Genomic DNA, 25,381 nt, shown 5'->3' on the forward strand with positions numbered 1-25,381 from the left:
TTCGTAAGGTGCTAAAGACCTGGGCCAGATTTTAAGTAAGCCTTGTTGCTTGGTTTCTTTGCCCATTGCCTTTTTACTGATTGTAAAATGGAATTATTTTTTAGACTTCAAACATGTATTATATCAATTGTTTTGGTTCCTTATTTTTTTTTAATTAATTGGGCTGTTCTGGTTTGTTTGGTTTCACTTTTTGATTGCTGCCCAGAATCCCCGCAGCGAGATGGGCAGCCAGATAGACAGATAGATCGAGGATTGGTGTTTATTGAGCAGAAACATGAGAGTCTATTAAATCAACACAAATACTAGGTTACAAAGGGAACAGACCTGGAGTAACAAAATTTCAGACTGAATATGCTCAGTTAAGGTTGTCAGTTCAACTCTCACACTGTAATTGGATCTTAGTAGCAAGTTACAGTAATGGATGATTTCATTTGTCAGTTATATGCAGCAGAATTCTTCAGCTAGGGGTTCTAATCCTTTTTGATTCTTCTATTTACGTGTAGGAGCCAGCCTAGGAATTTTACCTCCTGACTTTGCTGGTGTACAAATAATAGGAGATATTGTAGGGTAAGATGCTTTTTTACCGATTGAATGGTGTGAATCAACATTCATTTGAGATCCAAGGGATCAGGCATATGGTTGATTATCAGGTCAAGTAGGAAACAACAAACTCTCATAAAACTGCTCTGAGACTCTGGCATAAAATTCTGAGAACAGCTGTATGATTCAGCAGTGAAATAGCTAAAAATAGTCTTCCATCAAATCTTTTAGCAACCGGGCCTCTTTGGTGAGGGTCAGCATTCTGACCCAGCTGTTTGAAATTCACAATACAGATAGATTCTGTTTTTTCCAGAATTCTGGAAGAGAGTTCCAAAGTGCAACAGCTCCTAGTTTGGAAATGATATACAAGAGGAGCAACGTCTTGTGATATTATCACCTAATATACAAAATCTGAATAACGCATTTGTATTTGTGTCGCACACATTTCCAAATGTTTGATCTTGAAACTTCTGATATTTGAAATTTGCATCTGAAATTGCAGCAGTGCATACCGTGCTGTCTCTTTTCTATGATTAAGGCTGCCTACATTCCTGCACATAAAAAAGGGGATAGGAATAATTATGTCACATAGATTCCATTCTTGAAAACTTTTTCTGGATGAGCAAGATAGTTACCTTTTTAAAATTGTGCATGTGTTAGTATATCTGTGATGTTTTCCCTATCCTTTGTCCTCAGGGTATATATTGCCAAATCCGAGGAGGAATCTGTTAACTTTCTTCCAAATGAACCCCATTCAGTGGCTACAGCCAATACATTTAGGTGCTCTCTATCTGTATCAGATGCTGAGTTAAGTTTGGATTTTCACTGCTGAAGATTATTGAGGGTTTTGGTATCTTATGGGGATTTTTAAAATTTTTAGTGGCTACAGTAACACCTTTATCCTTCCTTCCTTTTTGCCCAATTGACTTGTTCTCAGTCCAAGAGAAGAATGATTGATTTTCAGATGAAATGTTGCTTTATTTTATTTTAGTGAGATTTCCAAAGTTTGAATAGTGTTGGGAGCCTTGTGGAACAACCTGGTGACTCCTGTCCTTAACCACAGGCCTTTTGCTTTAAACTAGATCTATTTCAGTTCATATAAACAATATCGTTGTGGGCTGTAGCTCCTACTGCAGCATAAGGTCTTTTCTTCCTCTGCAGTCTTTTATCTGAATGGGAGCTTCCTAGAGTAGAAAGCATTTTAAGTCACTCTCTTCCATTAATCACTGAGACACACATAATCAGCACCTTTCAGAATAAGGGCACACATGGAGGTGACATTACATCATGCTCTATGCTTTAGCCAACCAGCATACTACGAAGTAAATTTTCTCAAATATTCCTACCCACATTGCAACAAAATGTAGTGTACTTAGACTGCACTGTCTTATAGTGTAAGTGGCCAATTATCTTAAAGTTTTTTGATCGATCTAGGAAAAAAATCAACCGAACTTAGCTGGCAAGGAGTTGGTAGAAGCAAAATAAACTACAGATGGAATAATTAAACAACAATTGTGCCCAAATTATGGGACAACATTTTCAGGCAGCATAGGTCTTTCTCTTCATTAATTAGAAGGATCTAGGATCCATGTAGTGAATCCAATGTATATTTTATGTCTGAAAAGTAACTATGACTGAAATATGTAAAGCTTGTTCTGTGTTTCTATAGCAGTCTTGGTAGATATTGCTCCTAATATAGATCTGAACAACAAACAGAATAAATTCAAGATCAATTTGATATTTATTTAAGATTGAAGTCTGGTTGAGTTATGGAAAGGAGTCAGTTCTAAGAAAGGTTTAACAACTCTTTAAGTATATTTTTTGAGTGACTGAAGGTTATAATGGGCTGGACAGTAACATTACCAAGGAAAGCAAGTTTGGGATTTCTGTTTGGGCAGAAGGTTGAGAAGCAAGGCAGATTGTGCTTTTTGGGTGGGTTGAGGTCTAAAGATGTTTTGGGGCCATTTTTATTAAAATGGTTTTGCTTTGCCATTATTAAAAGAGTTGTTTTTGTGTCAATATTAAACAATATTTCGTACCAGCTGAAACATGCTGCTGAATGGAGGAATTATACAAAAGGATACAGAATGTGTGAATCTGCTTATTTATTTGTTGACCTTATTTCTTTTTGACATTTTAGATTCCCTGGGTGACTTCATGCTAACCCAATATTTAGAGAAACCAGATGATGGCTTAGCAATGAATGTGTGAACTGATGGATCATGGACAACTCATAGTTATGGCACTTACTGTACAGGAGATCACTTCAGTAAAACAGTGAGCTGAAGTGAGAAAGATAGCAGACAACAGCCAGCTATAAAATATAATTTACCTATATGTATGGAAGCTGAAATGATGGCATAATTTTAAATAAGATTTAAATGTAGATAAAGGAAAGCAAAATGATAAAAGGGTTGAAGTAGCTTTTCTGCAAGAAAATGATACACTACTTGATTAAAAAAAGATTAGGGGAGAATTCAAGGGCAGACACAATATAGGTCTGTATACATGGCTTGGAGAAAAGACGAATGTTTTTGTTTTTCTTATAATGTGTTTGGAGTCATTTATATTAAGCAGCAAGAGCCAGTTTGGCGTACTGGTTAAGGCATCAGGCCAGAAACTGGGAGACTGGGAGTTCTCTAGTCCCGCCTTGGGCACAAAACCAGCTGGGTGACCTTGGGCCAGTCGCTCTCTCTCAGCCCTGGGAAGGAGGCAATGGCAAACCACTTCTGAAAAATCTTGCCAAGAAAACTGCAGGGACTTGTTAAGGCAGTTTCTGAGAATTGGACACAACTGAACAGAATAATAATAATAATAATAACAACAACAACAACAACAACAACAACCAGCAGGAGTTATACAACAAAAGAGATATTCTGTGTCTTGTACAGAATTGAATACTCTCCAAATCAGGTTGCCACAAATACAAATGTATAGGTGGGATTGAAAGTCTAAAGAGGAGTTCAGCTCTCTTAACTTGATACACTTTTGTTTCTTGTTCCAGGACCACATAGGAAAAACTATTATCAAAAATTTCAAAACCGCAAAATTAGACCTCTGTCTGAAGCTTACAACTGAACTCATTCAAAATCTTTTACATCTAATAACAGTTGCACTGTGCTCTAAGGAAAGCTATCTTTGAAGTTACATTCGTAAGTAGACTAGACACAGAATACTTTAACCTTGTTTAGAAATTTTGGAAGAGAAAAGAATATGGAATTCATGATTTATCCCGCCCTTCCTCTTGGAACTTGGGGCTTTATACGTTTTAGCTGCAATTTTACCTTTACCGTAGATAGGATTGTACTTCTGGCTACCCCAAGGTCACTGAGCAAGCGTCATGGCCAGTTTTGATAAAGTAACTCAGTACTCAAGTATATAATACTGGATTTGCATGAATTGGAGTTAGAGTACTGATGACCTACTCTGCATTCTGGGCATCACTCAGAAATATTAACTTTAACTCTTAGATCCTTCCATGGCCCGGAACTAGCACACATTAAAGTATCCCCTTTCCCCATCCCCATTAAATCAGGCAAGTTAAATTTTGCTTTGCTTTTATCCCTGAAACAGTTTAGGTCTATGGGTTTGTAGAGCAAGCTGGTGGGTTTAGTTATAGACTTGGTTCCAATGCATTATTTAATTCCACTCCCACAGTATTTCAATCAGGCTCATTAAACTTTCCTTTGAAAACAGGGCTTCTGTTTCAGCTGTTAATGTCATATTTTCAGGAAACGTCTGAACTGGATAAAATTTGTTTCACTGGATTTCTTTTTAATTATAGTTTCTAGAGAGGTAGCCAAGTCTGGGTTCTTATTTATTTATTTATTTGCCAGAAAAGCAACAAAGAGTCTTGTGGTAGCTTATAGATTAAGCATGCCCCAAGAAGTGCTCTGATCTCACCAATTATTTCTAAATTTGTGGGTCATACTGATTGATTTTACGTTTATTTCTTTTTAAGGGATGCTGATTCCTCTCTCACACTCCTGGCGGCCAAATATTTTTATCAAGCTATGCAGTTATGCAAAAGTTTTAACTAGATGTATTGTTTTACTCTTTTATTGTTTTCTATTCTTCTGACAATGAAATGGTGAATTAAACCAATTTTCTTTTTCTTTTTAATGTAAAAGCTGGTCAAAGACCATAATAAAGTATTACATTACGTTACATAGATTAAGCAACATATTGACAATTTGTGAATTATGGTCCACTTCATCAGATCCATTTAAGGTACTGAAATTGGTTACTGATCAAGATAGCACAGAACTATTGATCGGATTGTTTAAACCAGGATTTTTCAAACTATGTTCTGCAGAACCCCAGGGTTCTGTCCTAACAACCAGGAAACACACTGAGACGAGGAACTGGTCTCTAATATTTATTGCTAGTACTTAACAGGAATACTAACAAACTGAAGAAGCGTGGGAAAAACCCAGCCATATAACCCCCAAGGGTTAAGGCGGTCCCGATCTGTGTCTCTTTGAATGGCTGCCCAATTCCTCAGTGCTACGCATGCGCTTGACAGTCTGGATGGGAGCCCCCTGCTCGCCATCCTTACTCATGACAGGTTCCATGGGAACTCAGTGAGGTACTGTGAGAGACTAAGAGCAAAAGAAAAAAAAAACATTCAAATACAGCCACTTTTCTACCACTAGAGCTTTGCCTCTTGATCAGGGTTCTAAGGTGTTTTTTTTTAAAGGTTCCACGATCTAAAAAAAAATGGAACCCCCCAGTTTAAACATAAATAAAACAAACTGGCTGTGCAAGAATCACTTATCTTTGTAAAGGAACATGGGTTCATTTAAGAATTTCTTTATCTAATATTAAGCTCTGTACAGACAATTTTAACAATATTTTAAATATTTATTTAAGTGCTTTTGAACCAGGGAGTGAGGTAAGAGAAGAATGATTTAGAAGTATATTACATCCTCTTTTCTTTTGATCAAGACCCTTCCTGCATGCAACTGATTGCTACCCACATACTGGGCTCAGAACTTCTTCTTCGTCTAAGTATTTTAGATTTTAATAGATTAGTTTTGGAATTTTAACTATGGAATCTACCTGGAAAACTCTTGCAGTTGGATGGGTTAAAATATAACTATATAAATTTGCAGCTGACTATATAAACGTAGCTCTACATGTATAAGTAAACAAATTACCAACAGCTACCCATTTTAACAAAGTTGAAACATCTGAGAATGATGACTGGGAAATCATGATCCAAAGTTGTAGTCAGTCAAGATGAAGAGTTCAGGGAACCATTAATTGATTGATTGATTGATTGATTATATTCATATAGCTGCCCATCATGTAAAAGTGACTCTCAGTGGCGTACAACACTTATTTCTTTGAGTATATACTTGTTACACACTTCTTGCACACACTCTTCTCATTTACCATACACTTTATGCTTTGACAGTTAATACATTGTAACTTTTGCACACAAAGCATATGAATTCATACTTGGAAAATACTACAATCCTTTCCTCAGATAGCACACCTACTGGTGTGATAACTGATGCTGTGTGGAATGTGGTTGTGTGAGTCTCACAGAAACCTATTCGATATCTCCTCTGATGCAACTGATAAAGAGCGGCCCCTCCTTTCTCTATGTGTGCACCATTTTGTAAAATTTCTATCAATCTATATACTACTTTAACTGGGCCAAACAGTGCATCGTAGGGCAACAATTTTTGAACCAAGGTACCTCAAATGGGCTAACTTACAGGATGCGTCCAAAATATAGGACCCATGATGTCCATGGAATTGAAATTTTGTAAAACATTTTATGACATTAAAATTATCATAAAATATTTTATGACATAACACAAAATGTCATAAAACATTTCCTGTGGTCAACTTCTCATGTTTGACTGTGCTGTACAGTTCAGGATGAATGACATAGGCTATTTTCAAAGCAGATACATTTCTGATTATCTCCCTGAATTTTTAAGAACTTTTCCAGTGAAGGCCATATGTTAGAAGCTCTGCCATTGTTGAAGGCATTGAGGAATCTGGTAAGGGAATAGCTCTGAAACAATGACCCAATGGGTCATGGGTTGTCTAGTAGCTTAATATTTTGCTTTGATGTCTGGCATCATTATCCTTTGTATAGCCCCTGTATCTGTCTATCTATCTATCTTAGATAGATAGTCTGTCTATCTTTATTTGAATTTATTAGCTGCCCACCTTCATTAGACTCTGGGCAGCATACAAAATTAGAAAAAACGTAAGAACAGATTAAAAACATCAAATCAGACAGACAGCCCAGGCTAAAGTAATCTTATGAAAATAATCTTACAAATCAAACAAAACAAAACAGGGGCCCTAGATAAATAATAAAGCACCAACCCCAGGCCTGGGACCAAAGCTAGGTTTTCAAAACACGAGAGTCTCTCTCTTCCATGTGTGTCTGTTAATACACAGACACACACTAAGAACAGTGAAACAATTCCCTCCTGCTACCCTACACTATACACTACCAGTAGCCAGCTGAATTAGTCACTTACTGAGGCCAAGCTATTAGCATACCTCTTTGGCACATTCCACAACTGGGCAGTTGGTGACAGAGCTGGTGACTCCTGACTGCATTCTATCTTTTCCCAGCAGATCTTGGCTCTATTAGGAAGGTGCTCTCATTATAATCTAATCCAATTTGCATGCTATTATCATCATCATTTGCAGGACTTTTCGGCTGTAACATATAGCATTGGTTTACAAACAGGCTGAGAAGGACAAATTTATTTGGGAAAAGTATCTGTTATCTCACTGCTTCCAAAGAGCTTGTTCATTTTTTTTCCCCCAGCTATAATGTGAATAATGCTTCTTACAGCAGAATGTTTTGCACCTGTTGTTTCTCTGGCTCCATAACCTGATTTCATACATGCTTGATACTTCTTGTGTACTGTAGTGTCGCCATGGGCAAGGCATCCTCATTCCTGTATCTGTCTTTTCATCTCTGTCCTGAAATTCCACTTGGGCAAAAATTCTTAATTCAGCATTTTCCTTTGGGAGCCTAGTTGTCCCTCCATGCTAAGAACGTGCCTGGCTCAGCAGAGCTGTTATTTTATGAACGTTGTCTGAGGACTGTTTGTGCAACCCAACTGCCAAATCATATTATTCATGATTTTATCTCATTGTTTGACATGCATGATAGCTCTGAGGTGTCACCAGTGAAACTCCTAAAGCTCTTGGATACATGAGCAAAGATTATTCTTAGTTTCACAGGATCCAGGATCCTCCTCACCTTTACATCTGCTGCCATAATCTGTCTTTCAACTTTCAACTGTCTTCCACCCATTCTCAACTGACATGCAATGGAAAGTATTCATGTACCCTAAATATGTTTGCCAGGCAGCTGGATTACTAATAGTTTTCTTCTACACAACCCAGTGATTGTCTCCATTGATGCTCAAAGGCTGGATTCCCAGATTATACTAAGCCATAATAGTGAGGGGGATATTTTGGTTTGTTTAATGTGATGTATGAATGCAGTCAATGTGGCTTACTTTAAAAATTGTGGTTGGAAGAAACCAGGGCTAACTACAGCATGGGAACAGCCAGATAATCATTGCCAGACAGGTTCTGATCCTGAACACACAGCAGAACCAGTATGGCTGGGAAACCTGATTCTGTACTGCCAAGCATGTGGTGTACTTTCTGTTTAGGTTGTCTGCTTGAATCTATCATGTCAATTCTGGGTGCCAGCCTTACGAATCTTTTTCACCCCATTGCTCTGTCAGCGGGTGTTGGCTGGGGCAGGAGCTGAGATGGAGGAAAGGAGTCCACCACGTATCTGCTAGCTTGAACACCCCATCAGTAGACTGATCATTTCAGAATCTTTCCTCCCTCTTCCCCTTTTCAATCTCTACCTCCATGTGCTGCCTGGTTGCTTCCTAGCCTCCCTCCCTCAAGTCTGCTGCTCACCCCAACTATCCACCAATCTTCCTGGTGCCTTTCCCCCTCCCCCCTCCCCAGGAATTCAAACAAGGATGTTCATATCCCACAGGTCCACTCAAGTTTTCTAACATCTTCACTCCTTTACACAGAGCTTACACATGAAGGGTGTGCACCAGCATGCCTACATTTTAGGGCAGTGTTTCCCGAACTTGGAAACTTTAAGATGTGCGGATTTCAACTCCCAGAATGGGCCAACCAGCCATACACACTTCGGATGCTTTTTCTTTTGAGGTCCCTAAACCCCTAGACATTTCACTGTCAAACCATAGCAACAAATCTTTGAGCATTGGCAGCATTATTTCCTGACCTTTTTCACCAGATTAATAACATAAACAAAATACTTGATAAGCCTTTATTTAAGCTGAGCACACCCAAGAAATTTAGGAACTCCCTACCTCCCCCACATGGAATCCACAGAAATACAGGCTATACTTACTCATTTCATGGGATCACAGTATCACGTCCCATTTGATTGTGTCCCTCAAATAACAACAGCAGTAACAACAAAACATGTGCCCCCTAGCCACCAAAACCTTGCCACCCCAGCTCTATTCACTATTCTCCATTTAAAAGCTTCATTATATGCGTAAGTTTACCTTACTTGAGGACCAGTGTAATTTGTACGTTTTAAACAAAGCACCTTGAGCTGTTAGTTTCTGAGACTTATCCAACTGATATGATTGCTTGGTCTCCTTTACAAATTGACATGAGAATTTACTTAGGTAATAGCAGCAGAAACAAATATTTCCCACACTGTCAAGTAAATATACATCCTGCTTCATGCAAAGCCATGCCCCCTGCTGGGGCATTTTCATCACTTCCACAAACATTACCTATGGGAAATTCTAACCATGCTGAAACAGTCAAAGAAATCAACCAGAAGGAAGTAAGGCATCAATTCTCTTCCTGCAGCTAACGTAACAACGTTTGAACTGTCACAGAGGCAAAGTAGTTTCTTACCAAAAGATGCAGTTTCTTCTGAATTCAAGGATAGAACTTCATGAACTGGCTGTTCATAGAGGAAGAACTGGTAGCGGTGGTAACCACTTTCAGACGGTGGTGTCGGTCGGCGGTAGTCTGGATATGAGAAATAAAAATAATGAAATGAAATGAAATACGTTTATTTCTTTTTAAGGGATGCTGACTCTACACTCACACACCAGGTGGTCAAATATCTTTTATTATTTTCCTTTTTCCTGACAACAAATTGTTGGATTAAACTATTTTCTTCTATTGTAAAGGCTGGTCAAAGACCATAATAAAGATTTCATTCATTCATTCATTCATTCATTCATTCATTCATTCATTCAGTGAAATGTTGGTTGTGTGTGTGTGTGTATGTATGTATATGCATATATATACCCCCAAACACTTATCTAAGAATGAGATACAGCCACTTTGTAAAAAGAATTAGCCTATTCTTTCTTAATAACTATCTTATTTGCTGAATTTATCTGTGCCAGTCCTCTTTTACTTGCAGTTTTCCTGAGACTTTTTTTCTACTTCTCATAGAGATTTTTTTTAAAAACAGCTCTATAGTTCTCAGTTTGTTTGTGTTTATACACTACACGAGACTTAGGACTAGAATTCTTTATTTTCTTCAACTGCGATCCCTATTTAGAGAAGCATTATTAAGCATTGTTTTGTTATACTCCTACTGGGAGTATAATCATGGAAGCAGATGAGGACTGATGGCTTAGATTTCTATCTTTCTTTAGAGCACCTGGTATGTATGTACAATCTCTGAACATGTTGCCACCCCTTGTCTCTGTTTGGCTGTTTTCCATCAAGCTGCAAGCATGTGCTTGTCTTTTCTTCAGTGGAAAAAATTCCCTTTAACCTCACCTGGTTTTCCCAGGAACTCGAGCTTAGATTTGTTCCTTCTCTTTCCAAATCCCACCTCTTCTTACCTCTCCTAACCCATCTTCCAAATGGATGACACCCAAGCCCCAAAGCAGTACCTAATTTTAGACTTATTCTAGTTTGCCTGCCTCTCATTATCATGTTCGCAAATACTTATTAATTTAAATAAAATAATTCACAATGTGTGATTCCATATGGTTAACATCGGATTAAAAACAAAACAAGGTAAATAATAAATATAAAACACACAACACAACAGTACAAACTAAGGCTAAAAACACATATTCTAAATTATAAGGCAATTTTCCAGAAGGGTTCATTCAATGTCCTAACCTAGCACATAGGGAAAGACCAAGTTTTTAAAACCTTATGGAAGGCCAACAGGGTTGGGCCACCAGAATCTTCTTGGAGGGTGAGGTGGGGGGTAGGATATGCTTTTTCTACAATATCAAGTAAGAAAAATAAAAGAAAAATAAAGAAATAAAAGAGAAAGCTAAAAGCGCAAGAAAGGGGAAAAAAAGTAAAAGAAAAAATAGAAGAGAAAGAAAAAAGATACAAATAAGTCACTTCCTATCTTTTTTACAGCAGTTTTAAGTACAATTATAAGTTTGCCTCTTACTCTATGGTTACAACATAACTCTCTTCTTTCTATAATCTATCCTGCCTAATCATCAAAATCATAAATCATAAGTTCATTTTTTTTTTTCTGTTTCATGCAAAAAGTCTATAAGGGGTTTCCGGGCAGCCATAAACACAGATAATTGTCTTTTCTCTGATCAAGGAAGTCAATTTGGCCATCTCGGCAAGTTCCATCATCTTCACCAGCCATTCCTCCATTGTGGGTAGCGCCAGATCTTTCCATCTTTGTGTGTACAATAAACTCACGCATATACATATACAAAGATGATCATATACAAAGTTCCATGACTTTTTTTCCAACTGTTTTTCCATCAATCCCAAAAGAAAGACCTCTGGTCCCATTTGTATATTAATCTTTAAAATCCTCTGAATCAGTTTATGTATTTGAATCCAAAATTTTCTAGCTTTCTTACATGTCCACGAAACATGGTAAAATGTCCCTTCTTGTTGTTTATATTTCCAACATGAATTTGAAGTGTCTTTATACATTCTAGACAATCTCTCTGGTGACATACTGTATACCAATGGTACATTCTTTTATAATAATTATTTTATTTTTATATATATTTTAAAGATTATAACATAATGTAAATTTCAATCCTTTCAGCCACGTATTTTCCTATTGTTCCATCTGTATATTATAACCAAAAAATTTAGCCCACTTTATCATACATTCTTTCATACTTCTGATTGTATAAAAGTTTACACGTTTTACCAGTACATGTTCATCATTTGTACATAATTCTGTTTCAAACTCAGTCTTACAATCTTCAAAACCATAAATTCTTTTGTCTACTTTAAATCTTTCTAATAATTGTAAATAAGAAAACCATTGACAACTATACCCCTCTGCTACCAGTCCTTCTTTTGATTTTATTTTACATTCCCCTTGAAAAAATTCTTGTATCTCTTGATGTTAATTGTGTTTGCCTATTATTTCTCATCTATCAAATGCTTCTTGTGCTGAGATCCACAAAGGTGTTTTTGGGCACAACCTCGATGTGTATCTATTCCATATTCTCAATATGGCACGTCTAACATAATGTTTTTTAAAATCCACATTAACCTTGACTTTATCATACCACAAATATCCAGGGATATGCTTTTTTCAAAGGCAGGCACCAAAACAATGGCCATTCAATCTTGCTTGGGTTGAGCTGAAATCTGTCTTTCTCCATCCAGACTATCACCCATCCCCAGATCCAAACACTGGGAAAAAACCTTAATGGCATCACTTGGTCACTGCAGGGTTGAGATGCAAACCTGTGTGTCATCAGCAAACTGATGATACTTACACCTGGGCCAATGGTTTTATCCCACTTTTTTTTCAAGTTCTTCCTCATAACACCCCTGTGGAGTAGATTAAGCTGGGAGAGAGTGACTGGCCTAAACTTGGTAAGCTCCATAGCTGGGTGGATATTGGAAACTGGCTCTCCTGTAACTAACAAAAGCTGAAGTCACAATACTAGGCTGACCATATTTCCTTGAGACAAAAATGGGACATCGGGATGGCAAAACGGGGCACAGCTGGGCAACAGGCTGGATCAGCAGGCAGGAACTTCTCTGGTTTTCTCAGCTGGGAATCTTTGGATTCCTTCGTTTGTGAGAGGCAAGGCTGGGCTGGAGAGTCTAGTGAACGGCTGTCCCCGACAAGCCATTCCTCCTCTGGCTGTGCTTTTACGTTCTTTTCTTCCCTCCATTTCAAGGCAGGAGCCAATCGGCTCACCCTTTGCTCACCACCTATCAGCTGATCCTGTTTTTCTCTTTTTAGGTTTCCCGCCCGGTTGAGCTCTGTGGCTTTTTTCCCGCCATTTCTGCTGAGCTCCCCCTCCTTCCACCCAAAGTCAGACTGCATTTCGACAGGTTCTCAGGAACTTTCAAATTTTTAAGTAAGGTTTTTAAGAAAATGGGACAAAATGGACATTTATATTAAAACGACGGGACAATCTGGAAGTGTTAAAAAAATGGGACTGTCCCATTCAAAACGGGACATATGGTCAGCCTACACAATACTACCATCATATCTGAGTTTAGGGCAGCAACTGATTGCTGTAGGGTTCATAAAACCACTATTTTCTGTTTTTGCAGAACTGGAAACTATACAATTGCTTCCATCTGATATCATGCATTTGACTATGACAGGGGCTTAAAACATATATTCCTGCCTGACAAGATGTTAGTTACAAAGCAGGAATCCAGACCTCTCCTTCATGTTCCAACTTCAATCATCTTTAAAATTCTAGCTAGTTTAGCTTCCATATGTTCTATCAATTGCATAGGTTGTCATAAGAATCAGCACGAGGAAACTACACTTAATTTCTGAAGAGCTCAGATGTAAATGAAATCAGGGTATTACTTGCTGTCAATCTTTAATAATGCATCACTAGTGGGCTGATGGCTCCCCTCCCTCTGTGTTGTGAAAAAGAATCAAATATCAAGCCGAGCTATTATGTATGCAGATGCTCCTTAATGGTTTAAAACCCCAATCTTAGCTCAAAGGGCATTTCAGATTGGATTCAAGAAGACAAGATGATGTAAAGAAATTGAAGGGATAAAATTCCTCACAGCCTAATCAAAGGGGGGGGGGGTAGGGGGTACTCTTTCTTCCTGAATGTGAATATCCCAAATTCACTACCTGATGTACTTTTTTTAACTCCAGAGTTTTATGAGTAATATGCTTCGCTTTGTTCTTCTTATTGCCCAGTCCTGCAAATCCAGCAGCTGATGTAAAGCCTTGCAAGGGACACCACTCTTTGGGGCCAGTGAAAATAGAATTTTAATAATGTGTTTTGGGCTCTCCCACAAAGTGGTTGGCATGATGGATATGGCCTATCACACAATACTCATATACCAGAAAACAAAGCACCAGGCTACAGCCAGTTCACCGTCTTACTTTCTAAAAATACATCTGGGACCTACCTGGGCCCAGAGGTATTGTTGGAGATTCAGGTTATGCTATCCTGCATTACAGTATGCTAGTTTCCCATTTATTTAACAACAAAAAAGAAACTTAAACAGGATAAGGTAGGGCAGGAGGCATTAGGCATCACAGAGTGTGTTGATAGACACACTGCTGCCCTGGGCACTGTGTTGAGGACCCCAAGCATACAATATGCCTACTGTATAGAAATCCCTTTTCCGTTTTTCATCATAAAGTGTTTGAACTTAGAGAAAACAGTCTTTGGGAATCTGTGTTGAATGTGGAAGACTACAGTGGGGTAGGAGTGGGAAGTACTTCGCTTTTTCTGTGATGGAAAAGTTTACCTATTGCATATTAATGCCTTCATTTTTTCTGCATACTATAAAGACCATGTCACTATCTGCTGTCCAGCTTGAGTGTGAAATGATCCTTTTGATCTGCTGGTCCCATGCTGAAATTTCCTGAACTTCCTGAGCCTGCAACCACAGGAATCCTTGCTGTTATTATCTTCCCTCTCTGGAAAGCATTGAACCAAGAACTGAGTCACCTAGGGCTTATCCACATTAGCTCTGAAGGACATTTCAAAGCTATTCTCCCTGCCATCTTTCAGAGGACATTTGGTGCACTACATTGGCACTCTGTTTATTTGAGTTTCATTTTTATAAGGAGGTCAGTGGCACGTATGCAGGAGTGTTCTTGAGAGCTAATGCAGAGCCTTCTAAAAATGAATTTTAAAAAATTAGAGCAAAATCTTACAGAATTTTGTTCTGCTACCTTGAGAAGGGTCATGTTTCTTAAAATTCAACACCACTGCTTGTTTAAACAAGCTCAAAATCTATTGCTATTACTTTATAAAGTGCCATCAGCAAATCTGGCAGCTCATAGAATTGCATAGGCAAAACAAGTTCACAAAATACAGTGGAAGCTTTCAAAGTCTCCTGAATTTTTTACTGGACAAGATGGAAAATATTTTAAAAATGGGGAGGGGGGGGGAGGGAAGAAAAAATCTGATGTTTTAGCTTTGAACCTGCATTTAGTTACAGTCTTGATGGAACATAGGAGTAGGCTGCAGCCCTTCAAATTAGACTATCAGACACTGTGCTGAATTGTACGTAAGACTCACTTAAGGACTGCTGGCATGAACAGGCAGATAAACAATGACTGAACCTCCAACCATTTCTGCAGATATAAAATCCAGTTGTTTTGCTCAGACCAATCTCCATGGTTAGGCAAAATGCACATGTTCTTTGCGAGGTGGAAAACCAGGCACTTTTTGCACTATGAAAGCAAGATAGAAATTTAGATGGTGCACTGTTTTCAAGCAAGTAAGGGAAAATTCGCAGATCATGGCCTCTTGAGTTCTTTCCAGCCCCTTTATCAACAGTGGCCATAGGAAGTACAGTATCTGTATTTTACTCTGTAATGTATTGCATCTATGGCTAAACAGATTATCTTTTCATGATGGTGATGGTTTTAATTTTACTTCACAAAGTTTTCAAAAGTACCACTGGATGTTCATCTCATTGGCTGTATTTATATGGAATGCAAATTTAGTACACTACCAACCTTGTGGGCCTCATTAGAAAGTTATTACTTATTTCCACTGGGATCTTGGCAATTACTTCAGTCAATATATAATAAAAAGGACTTTTCATTTCTGGGATTGACAGCAGCTAGACATGTTTGGATCCTTTTGGGTTGTAGATTGGATTTTGATACTGAGGCTCATTAATGTTTATCTTTATGGAGGAATTCTACCTTAAAAACAGGTGGTAAATATGGGCAGAATCTGAAACAGTTACTTTAAAACAATTATTTCATAATTTTTATTTTAAGGATTTGTCTCAACTTCTGATAGTATTCTGTCTGCTTAATTTACAACAGTGGTAATATACTTAACTGAAGTATGTCTTGACAGCTCAAAATGGACCAAATGCTTTAGCAGCTTCATAGAAACCTGAGATGCTTTCTCTCCTGATGAAGTCCATATTTATATCAAAAATAAAAAATAGTTTTAAAGTTGAAAACAATGACATTTATGATGTATGGAATAAAGAATAGGAATATCTGATAATGAAACATCAGTGGTTGCAAGTCTTAAAGAAGGTCAAATTGGTTCATTGGATTTAAGATTGAAATTGATTCATAAAAAGTGATTCAAATTTACTGGATGCTCCAAAGAAAGTATTTGAAAGAACAGATCTCATATTTTCTCTGTCAGCAATGTAAACAATTGAAAGGTCATTAAATCATATGATTTGGTCTTGTAAGTTATTGGCATCTTTTTGGAATGATATATTTTACCTATTTCATGGGGAACTCTCTTAATGTTGATATTATGTTCCAAAAAATTAGAATTTAACTGTTTTTGATGAACTTTGGTTGTATCAGGTGGGAGGAATTACTAAGATAATTATTTTGAAAAAATGGAAAAGCTTCTATATTAAGAATTACTTTCAAAACATGTGTAATCTACCCACTTTGAAAAGACAACCTTTTTAATTAATCAATACGTTTACCTTTGGCACAGATTTTATGATATTTTACAATAGAGATTTTTTTTTTAAATTTGAAATTTTCATATATTGTTTAATACTTGATATACCGGTGACATACAGTACCTAGATTGTTTGCATCTTTTTCTATTTTGCTGATTATGGTTTGTTATTAATTATGTTCTTTTGTTTTTCACTTTTGTTTGTAGTTGGTTTTTGTATTTTTTGTAGTTCTTTTTTTTAGTATTGGGTATTTTAAAAAAACTTGTAATTTTTTTAAAACCGTATCTGTTTCTGCTCTCACCTCATGTTGCATCTCTTTGTTTATGTGTATATATCCATTTTTAAACTTGATCTTTCTTTGGTTGACATACAAACAGTGTCCTGAGCCTCTTTTATGTAATTTGTTTCCAACATTCTATTGTGTTGGAGACAATAAAAAGCAAATAGAAGTCAAATTGGGTTCTTTACCTAGTAGCAGAAGGTCCCACTACATAATAAAGATATAACCCTAATAGGAAGTTTTATGTCTACTTAAATGAAAGTTTTTTTTCAATCCGTTCAATCATGTCTGATTCTTGGAGACTGGACAAGTCCCTGAAGTCTTCTTGGCAAGGTTTTTCAGTCGTGGTTTGCCACGGCCTCCTTCCCAGAGCTGAGAAGGAGGGACTGGCCTAAGGTCACCCAGCTGGCTTCATGCCCAAGGCAGGACTAGAATTTACAGTCTCCCATTTTCTAGCCTGGTGCCTTAACTACAACACCAAACTGGCTTTCTTAACATACTGAATTCATACTGAATGTTACCTACATTTTTAAAAGCAAAACAAATTCCTAAGGGATTTATAATGTAAGATAAGCAAGGGAGAAACAGACCAACAGGAAAGTATAATGAGGGGGAAATATGGATAAATGCTGTTATTCATACTTAGGGTGCTTTTTAATTTATTGTTGAAAATGAGGGTAGACATTGGCTGTATAGAATAGATGGGTTTTGTTGGAAAATTACAACAAAATTTGGGTAATTTTCAGGTTAGTTTGCATCCAGCACTTTCCCAGTCAAACTATATCCAGAACAGAGCAAGTATACAGACACCACTCAGTACAGATAGCGAAAATATAGCTCAATGTTTATTTATCAAACATAAAAATGGGTTTTCCCATCCCTGCCTGCCTGCAGCAGTTTTTTTCTATGGAAATGGCTCTGATGAGCATGCCTACTTCATTCTTGCTGGAGAAGAAACCTTCTGGAGATCACAAATCCTCTGAAGCGCATATTTGCCTCTTTCCAATCAATTACAGAGAAGTACTGCTCATTTTTCTGTAGGAGATGTTCTTTCATGAAATCACTTGAAAGGGGTGGAATTTGGGAATGGCTTTTGTGCTGGTTTGAACCTCAGTATGAACTTCAACTAGGTTGCACAAGAGACTAAAATGATTTGCAGCAGCATTACCATTACCTGAAGCTTTTTTTAAAGGGTTCAAGTGGGGAAAAAAATTAGGTGCTTTGGGATTATCTTCATTCTCCTATAAGCCCATAGATTCTTACCATTTCCCTGTTTCTTAATGGACAAAAAATCTAGCTATTGAATGACAGTGCGCAATGGGATTCATCTTGATGTACTTAGAATGGATGTGGCCTTGACTGACTTGGAGGCAATCAAGATCACAAGATCACAAACACGAAAGGAAATCTGTATCTCCTACGTAAGTGTAGAGGTCTCTGTAACAGAGACCTACGGATACACAGAAGTTCTTGGTAAGTACTGAGTACATCCAGCTTCTGCTTACCTGATAATACATAACCTTTCAGGTTCCCAGTCTTCAGATCAGCACCCTGGAAAGAGATAAATTATAAAAATTGGAACATGCCCCTTAACAGTATTTCATAAAAGTACATATTGTGTAGACTCTGTTTAGAAGAATGTGAATAGGCAGGCAGAGAAAGGAAACAGGGCTGGGATTCACAACTATTGCTACCTGAAACAAGCCATTCACTGACAGCAGATTTACAGTACATCTGAGCCAAAATCCTGATCTCCTGACACATTAAAAATAAAACAATTAAAACTAGCAGTCCTGATTCTTGCAATGACACTTATTCTATGCACTATCAATAATTCTAGCACTCTTGGACAGCAGGGACAACTGTCTATGAAAATGTAGAAGAAATATAATGACTGCAATGTAGCCTCAATGTTGGACTGGGGTTGGAGAAACTCAAGTTGAAGGACTTCAGTTGAGAATGGAGCTAGTGGGGATAAGCCCAACGTACTTCATAGATGGTTTTGTGTGGATAAACTTATGGGTAATTCTACACTTACGCGCCATTCTGAACTCCCAGAAACAAGGCAGGATTGATACGATATAATTAAATCTCCCCACTCCTAGCTGTGGCCAACAAGGGATGTTCAACTATAGAATAGCAGTCTTATTTCCTTCATATCAACTCCAGTATAATCTGTTACAAATTCCCCTTCTAAGAGATTAAATCTCCTTTTCAATGATCTTGTTAGGAAAAAAAATGCTATGATGTTTTGTCTGATTGCAGCAAGTGGGGTTTTTCCAAGCTTGCTTCACTTCACTTCACTTGCTTTTTTCCTAAACATTGTCTGACACTTTGTTTTGTGTCTAATCAATACAGTAAAGATGGGGAGGGGAAATTTGCTGGGGGGAGCTACAGTTTGCTTGCTAATGTATATTTAAAGGGTCATTGCTTTACAGATGGCAGCACAGCACCCTGGAAAATTCTACTGAACCACAGGCTGTGCTGTTACCATGTCATAGAGGGAGTGACCAACTGATAGCACCGGACTTGTTCGCTGGGCTCCAGCTTGCCAGGAGGGCTGAAAATGCTTTCCTTCCAACCTGTGAGGCCATTGTGTGCACAGGAATTCAGGCAACAGTTAACTATTGTCTTTGCAATGGCAAAAAAACAAGTAAGCTGCTACACCAGGCAGGGGGTAAAGTATGAGGAAAGAAAAGAGAAATATGCAAGGACGATGCCCATATCTCTCAGCGGTATCCTTACAGTGTATTCATCAAAAACATTTCAGCACCGTCAAAGACCATTTATGCATTTCATACATGCTGCTGAAAAGTGCATTTAACTTTTTCTCATGCTTTTTTCTGTTACAGGTGAATGCTGTTAATGCAGGAAAGATCTTAAAAGTTATCAAATGGACTATAAAGCTAAACGAATCTTGATTTGAACAGAAGTTAATTTAACTATAAAAAACACTTTACAGATCTGATTCCAGAATCACAGACTTGAATTTAATCATAGTTAAACCAGCGAGATGTGTTTGATTTAAATGTTCTGAAAATAAATAATACTGTAATCACGATGACAGTTTATAGTACAAGAATCCAATGTGGCGTAAAATCATCATATGAAACGTTTACACACCAACAGGTAAGAACAATGAAATACCACTAATTCATTATTGTATTGTCATCAATCCTCTTATCGCAGAGCAGGAATGACTGATGAGGGGATGAAGACTCAACTTGGCCTTCTAGCGGGCTGCAGAAGGCTACCTAGTGATGCTTTGAAAGGGGCAGGAGTGACTTTTTAAAGCCAATTTTTAACTTTTGGAGGGGGGGGATTAAAATGGGAATGGGGTCCAGAAGCCTCTGGGTGGTAAGCTGATCCCCTGCCAACCTTGCCAACTTCCTAATCTTCTCAACCTAGCCTGAAATCATGCCATCAAAATTCAGCCAACTTGCTGCTGAATTTCAGAGATGTATCTGGGAGGTGTACATGACCCTATCCTTTTTATAAAGAAAAACAAGAAAGTATACTGTGACATAGGTTTGAATTACACACACACATGCACACACTATGCACTGTATATACATCCACTCAGCTCAGTTATGATCCCAGACAGAATGATTAAACTTAGGGTTATTTCATATATTACCCTGATGTAATGGTTGCCTAATCCCAAATACTCAGTCTCACAAGCTCGGGCTTAAAGATAACTGATTTATTAAAGGGATAGTATGCAAATACAGAGAAAGCTGAGAATGAGCAAAAGCGCGCCAAATACAAACTTAAAAGCCTTGCCTGTGAGCAAGTTCCGCCCCATCCCTTGTCAGGGCGCTCCCCCTCCCAGGTGCTAGAAGCCGTTAGACGCGCCTGGGAAAGTAACCTTGAGCAGGAGTGCAAACCCAAACATACATTCCAAGCCCTCAAAACAACGGAGGGGAAAGGAATGGAAAAACCCAGGGTGAAGGAACACGGAACAGAAGATGACATGTGAAACGTTACAATGTTAACAGCACATTGAAATGGGAACATGACATATTGCCCCCCCCAAAAAAAACTATGGAGCCGGTTTGTCAGGATAGGTAGAGTGAAATTGGGCTACCAGACGAGGGGAAAGCACATCTGGAGCAGCAACCCATTCAGGATGAGGGAAATGTTTCCAGCAGACGAGGTACTGTAAAGCGGAGCGCTGGCGTCGGGAGTCGAGGATGGATGTCACCTCGAAGTGTTGCTGGTTGTCGATCATGAGCGGAGGTGGTGGAATGGGTTGGGGATGCCAGCGGTCCGACGGCAGGTAGGGCTTGAGTAAACTACAATGGAAAACAGGATGTAAGCGTTTAAGGTTGTGAGGCAAATCAAGTTTAAACGTAACAGGGTTAATTTGGGCGATAATTGGGAAAGGTCCGACAAATTTAGGGCCAAGTTTCTTGGAGGGTTGTGGGGATTTGATAAACTTAGTTGACAGGTAGACTTTATCTCCGACAGTAAAAGATGGTTCTGGGGAACGCTTTGCATCGGCATGGCGTTTATAAGTAGCCTGGGCATGGAGGAGGGCTTGTTGAATATTAATCCATGAGTGCTTGAGAGAGTCCGCCCAGTCAGTAAGGGAAGCCGGCAGCGGTTGTGGATGGGGAAGTTCAGGAATAGGAACAAACTCACGTCCAAAAACTGTTTTAAAAGGAACTTGACCAGTGGTTTGATGAACGGCATTGTTGTAGGCGACCTCTGCGAATGGGAGTAGGTCGACCCAATTGTCCTGTTGGTAGTTAACAAAAGCCCTGAGATATTGTTCTAGTGTAGAATTAACCGCCTCTGTAGATCCGTCCGTTTCCGGATGCCACGCGGTGGAAAGTGACTGTTTGGTGCCCAAAAGTTTTAAAAATGCCCGCCAAAATTGTGACGTAAATTGTGTGCCTCTGTCACTCACCAAACGGGCGGGGATACCGTGGAGGCGGTACACGTGGATGAGGAAGAGGCGTGCCAGCTGTTGTGCGGTGGGGATAGAAGCGCATGCGATGAAGTGGGCTTGTTTGGAGAAAAAGTCTTTGACCACCCAAATGACAGTTTTGCGTTGACTAGGGGGTAGATCAACGATAAAGTCCATGGAAATGTCCTGCCAGGGGACAGATGGGGTAGCAACGGGTTGAAGGAGACCTTGGGGTTTGCCTGTTTTGCGCTTTATCGCTGCACACACAGGGCAAGCAGTAACATATGCCTTCAGGTCTTTGAGTAAAGTTGGCCACCAGAATTGTCGGCGAACAAGGTGCAGTGTTTTTACATAGCCAAAATGTCCAGCCAGCTTGTCATCGTGGCAACGCTGGAGTATGGTTTTTCGCATCGCATCGGGTACATAGAGGCGATCGTTGTGCCAGGCAAGATCGTCAGTGAAGGTTAAACTGTTTCTATTGGTTTGTAACCAAGTATCTGTTTTAAGGTGGAAAAGCAACTGTTGTTGCAAATCGGATGGAATTGACAAGCGCGGCGAGCGGCTGGAAGGCAGAGCGGCTGGAGGTTGCGTTGATTGCGCTCGGGTCTGGCTGCGAGTCACCGCTGCCAAACTTAATTGTTTGTCGGTCCAGACGGTGCCTTGGACCGTTGGCCCTGGGCCAGCATCTTGGGGTCTGCGGGAGAGTGCATCAGCTAAAAAGTTTTTCTTGCCTGGTATGAATTTAAGGGTGAAGTCGAAGCGGCTGAAAAACTCAGCCCAGCGCAGCTGTTTGGGACTGAGTTTTCGACTGGTGCTTAGAGCTTCCAGGTTTTTATGGTCAGTCCAGACTTCAAAAGGGTTGGAAGTGCCTTCCAATAGGTGTCGCCATGTTTCTAAAGCCGTTTTTACAGCAAAAGCCTCTTTTTCCCAAACGTGCCATTTCCTCTCAGTTTCAGTGAATTTGCGAGAGAGGTAAGCACAGGGTTTCAAGGCGCCAGAGTGGTCAGATTGTAACAAGATTGCTCCTATGGAGAAATCAGAAGCATCGACTTGTACAACGAAGGGTTTAGAGGGGTCTGGATGCTGTAAAATTGGCTCTGTGGTAAAGATGTGTTTGAGCGCTTCGAACGCTTGCTGACAGGCAGGTGTCCATTTAAGGAGCGCGCCTGGGTTCTTTGAACGTCGCGTATCCCCCTGTCCTTTGGTTTTTAACAGTTCAGTAAGGGGGAGGGCAATTTCAGCAAAATTTTGGGCGAATGCCCGATAAAAATTAGCGAATCCAAGGAAACTTTGTAATTGTCTCCTGGTACGGGGAGGCTCCCATGCCACAATAGCTTCTACTTTTGCAGGGTCCATTTCAATGCCCTTAGCTGAAATTCGATAGCCGAGGTAATCAATTTGTGACTGATGAAAGGCACATTTTGACAGTTTAGCGTACAACTCTGCTTTTTTCAATTTAGCCAGTACCTGACGCACCAAGTGGATATGTTCTGACATGGTTTCAGTATAAATCAATACATCATCCAAGTATACCAGTACCCCCTTAAATAGGTGGTCATGCAAGACCTCATTGATTAGTTGCATAAAGACCCCAGGTGCTCCGGATAAACCAAAGGGTAAGACTTTGTATTGGAAAGCCCCAAGAGGACAGTTAAAGGCTGTTTTCCACTCATCCCCTTCCCTTATGCGAATACGAAAATAGGCTTCTCTCAAATCCAGTTTTGAGAAGATTTTGCCTCTGGCCAGATGTGATAACATATCTTTGATCAGGGGCAAAGGATATTTATTTAATATTGAGACCGCATTGAGCCCGCGGAAATCGGTACAAAGCCTTAATGACCCATCCTTTTTTGGCCTGAATAGGACAGGGGCTCCTACCGGGGAATTAGCAGGCTCAATGAAACCCCTAGCCAGGTTTTTGTCAATGAACTCCCTTAGCGTAGTGAGCTCTTTGGGAGACATGGGGTATATTTTTGGGTGAGGCAATTTTACGTTTGGTAAAAATTCAATGGCACAGTCCGTTTTTCGGTGGGGTGGCAAGCGATCTGCTTCTTTTTCCCCAAATACCTCAGCAAAATCCTGATACTGATTGGGTAGTCCCTCAAGAGGTTGAAGCGTTTGCACAGTAGTATACGCTACCCCTCCCCCCTCCATGTCTTCCAGTAGGTCTTTTTCGGGTACTTTGTAAAATCCATCTGCAAAAGTCACAGTTCTATGTAGCCAGTTGATAAAAGGGTTTTGTTGCACAAACCAAGGCATCCCCAGGATAACCAGAGGACCCCCCACTGGAGCTACCACAAATGGCAGCTTTTCCTGATGGGAGCCCATCTGCAAGGCGACCAGTCCCGTGGAATGATTGACTGCTTTCCCTCCCGCCATAGTTCCATCCAATTGGGTGAAGATCATAGGTCTTGGCAAAGGAAACGTGGGCAGTTCCAGAGCCGCTACGACATCAGGGTGCATAAGGGAACGGGAGCAGCCCGAGTCTAGCATGGCCCAAACTTCCACAGTTTTGGTTTTTGAGCTCAGTTTAACTTTAACAGTCAGTGTGGGGAAATTTCCACTCACCGAATCGTGGTTACGCCCGGTTTCTTCCACCTGCCCTAGGGCGCCCTTCAGGGCAGGTGGTAGGCTTTTCCCGCCGGCTGCTCGAATTGCAACTCTTCTTCCTCTTCTCCGAAGGGTAGTTCTGGGGGGTCCAGTTCTGTGACGGCCGCTTTCAGTTTCCGCGGTGGAGCAGGAGCAGGCGACTTTACTGTAGGTTTCGTCTGTCGTTCCTCTGGACGGCGTCTCGGGCACGACGTGGCTCGATGCCCTTCTTTCCCACATCTCAGGCACTGACCTTTGGAGAATCGTCGTTCCCTTTCTTCTTCCCAGATTTTCGGTTTGGGGCAGCTGGCAAGTCCAGATGTGCGCGCTCCTCTAGCAAGACGCGATTGTCTAAGCTCTTTGGTATGGGCATAGGTTTGCAGGGCATTTTCTGCGCTGCCCGCCAACTGAATCCACCCATACAGCGTTTTGGGATCATCTCTTCCTAGTGCCCAGCGAAGGATTTCTGGTTCTAGCCCCTGCTTAAACATTTCAATTAATGTTGGCTCAGACCAGTCTTCCACTTTCCCCGACAAAGCTTTAAATTCCAACGCATAATTGGCAACTGAGAGGGACCCTTGGTAGAGTTTCCTCAGGGCATTTTTAGCTGTTTCTTGGGCTAGAGGGTCTTCGAAATGCTGTTTAAGTGCCCACAAAAAGTCCTCGAAGTCCTCTAACTCAGTTGCCTCAGCCTGGCACAGTTGCACATACCAATCAGCTGCCCTTCCTCTCAGTTTGTTGGCAATGAAATTGATTTTGCCATGTTCTGACCGAAAGTTCCGGCCCCAATCTTCCATATAATGCTTGGCATTAGTGATAAAGAAGGAGAGCGTAGTGGGATCCCCATCAAACTTTACTCCAAATGGTGGGAAGTTTCTTGCCGGCTCAGCTGGCTGTGGCGGTTCCGCGAATGTCAGCGTATGCCGAGCCCCCATGGGTGGCCGATCCCTAGGGGGTCTTGCCTCTCGCCCTCCCGCCTGACGGGCTGATCGAGTCTTGCTTCTCCCCCTGGTTGGTAGGGTACTGTGCCTGGGGTACTGTGACGGCTCTTCCTCCCAATCCTCCGAGGTGGGCTCTGCATCTCTGGGTAGATCCTTAAGGATTGTCACTATTAGATCCATTTTATCCTCTAATGCCCTCATACGAGCTGGAGTGACCGGCTCTTCCAGGGGTTGGTTGGT

General features: G+C 40.0%; 2 protein-coding genes across 2 annotated transcripts in view; both read right to left on the minus strand.

The window, feature by feature from the left end:
- The window catches only part of BIN3 (bridging integrator 3), a 531,071-nt gene that overhangs the window by 218,562 nt on the left and 287,128 nt on the right, over positions 1–25,381 (minus strand). The gene's annotated exons all lie outside the window — the stretch shown is intronic.
- PEBP4 (phosphatidylethanolamine binding protein 4) overlaps positions 1–25,381 on the minus strand; it is a 283,660-nt gene that overhangs the window by 18,078 nt on the left and 240,201 nt on the right. Inside the window, exons 4-5 of the mRNA XM_063311111.1 lie at positions 18,205–18,250; positions 9,460–9,576 (exon numbers count right to left, since the gene is read on the minus strand). Of these exons, the coding sequence (XP_063167181.1) occupies positions 9,460–9,576; positions 18,205–18,250 (163 nt within the window). The remainder of the gene's footprint in view (positions 1–9,459; positions 9,577–18,204; positions 18,251–25,381) is intronic.

The sequence above is a fragment of the Candoia aspera genome, chromosome 9 (assembly GCF_035149785.1).
Source record: "Candoia aspera isolate rCanAsp1 chromosome 9, rCanAsp1.hap2, whole genome shotgun sequence".
Classification (NCBI taxonomy): Eukaryota; Metazoa; Chordata; class Lepidosauria; order Squamata; family Boidae; genus Candoia; species Candoia aspera.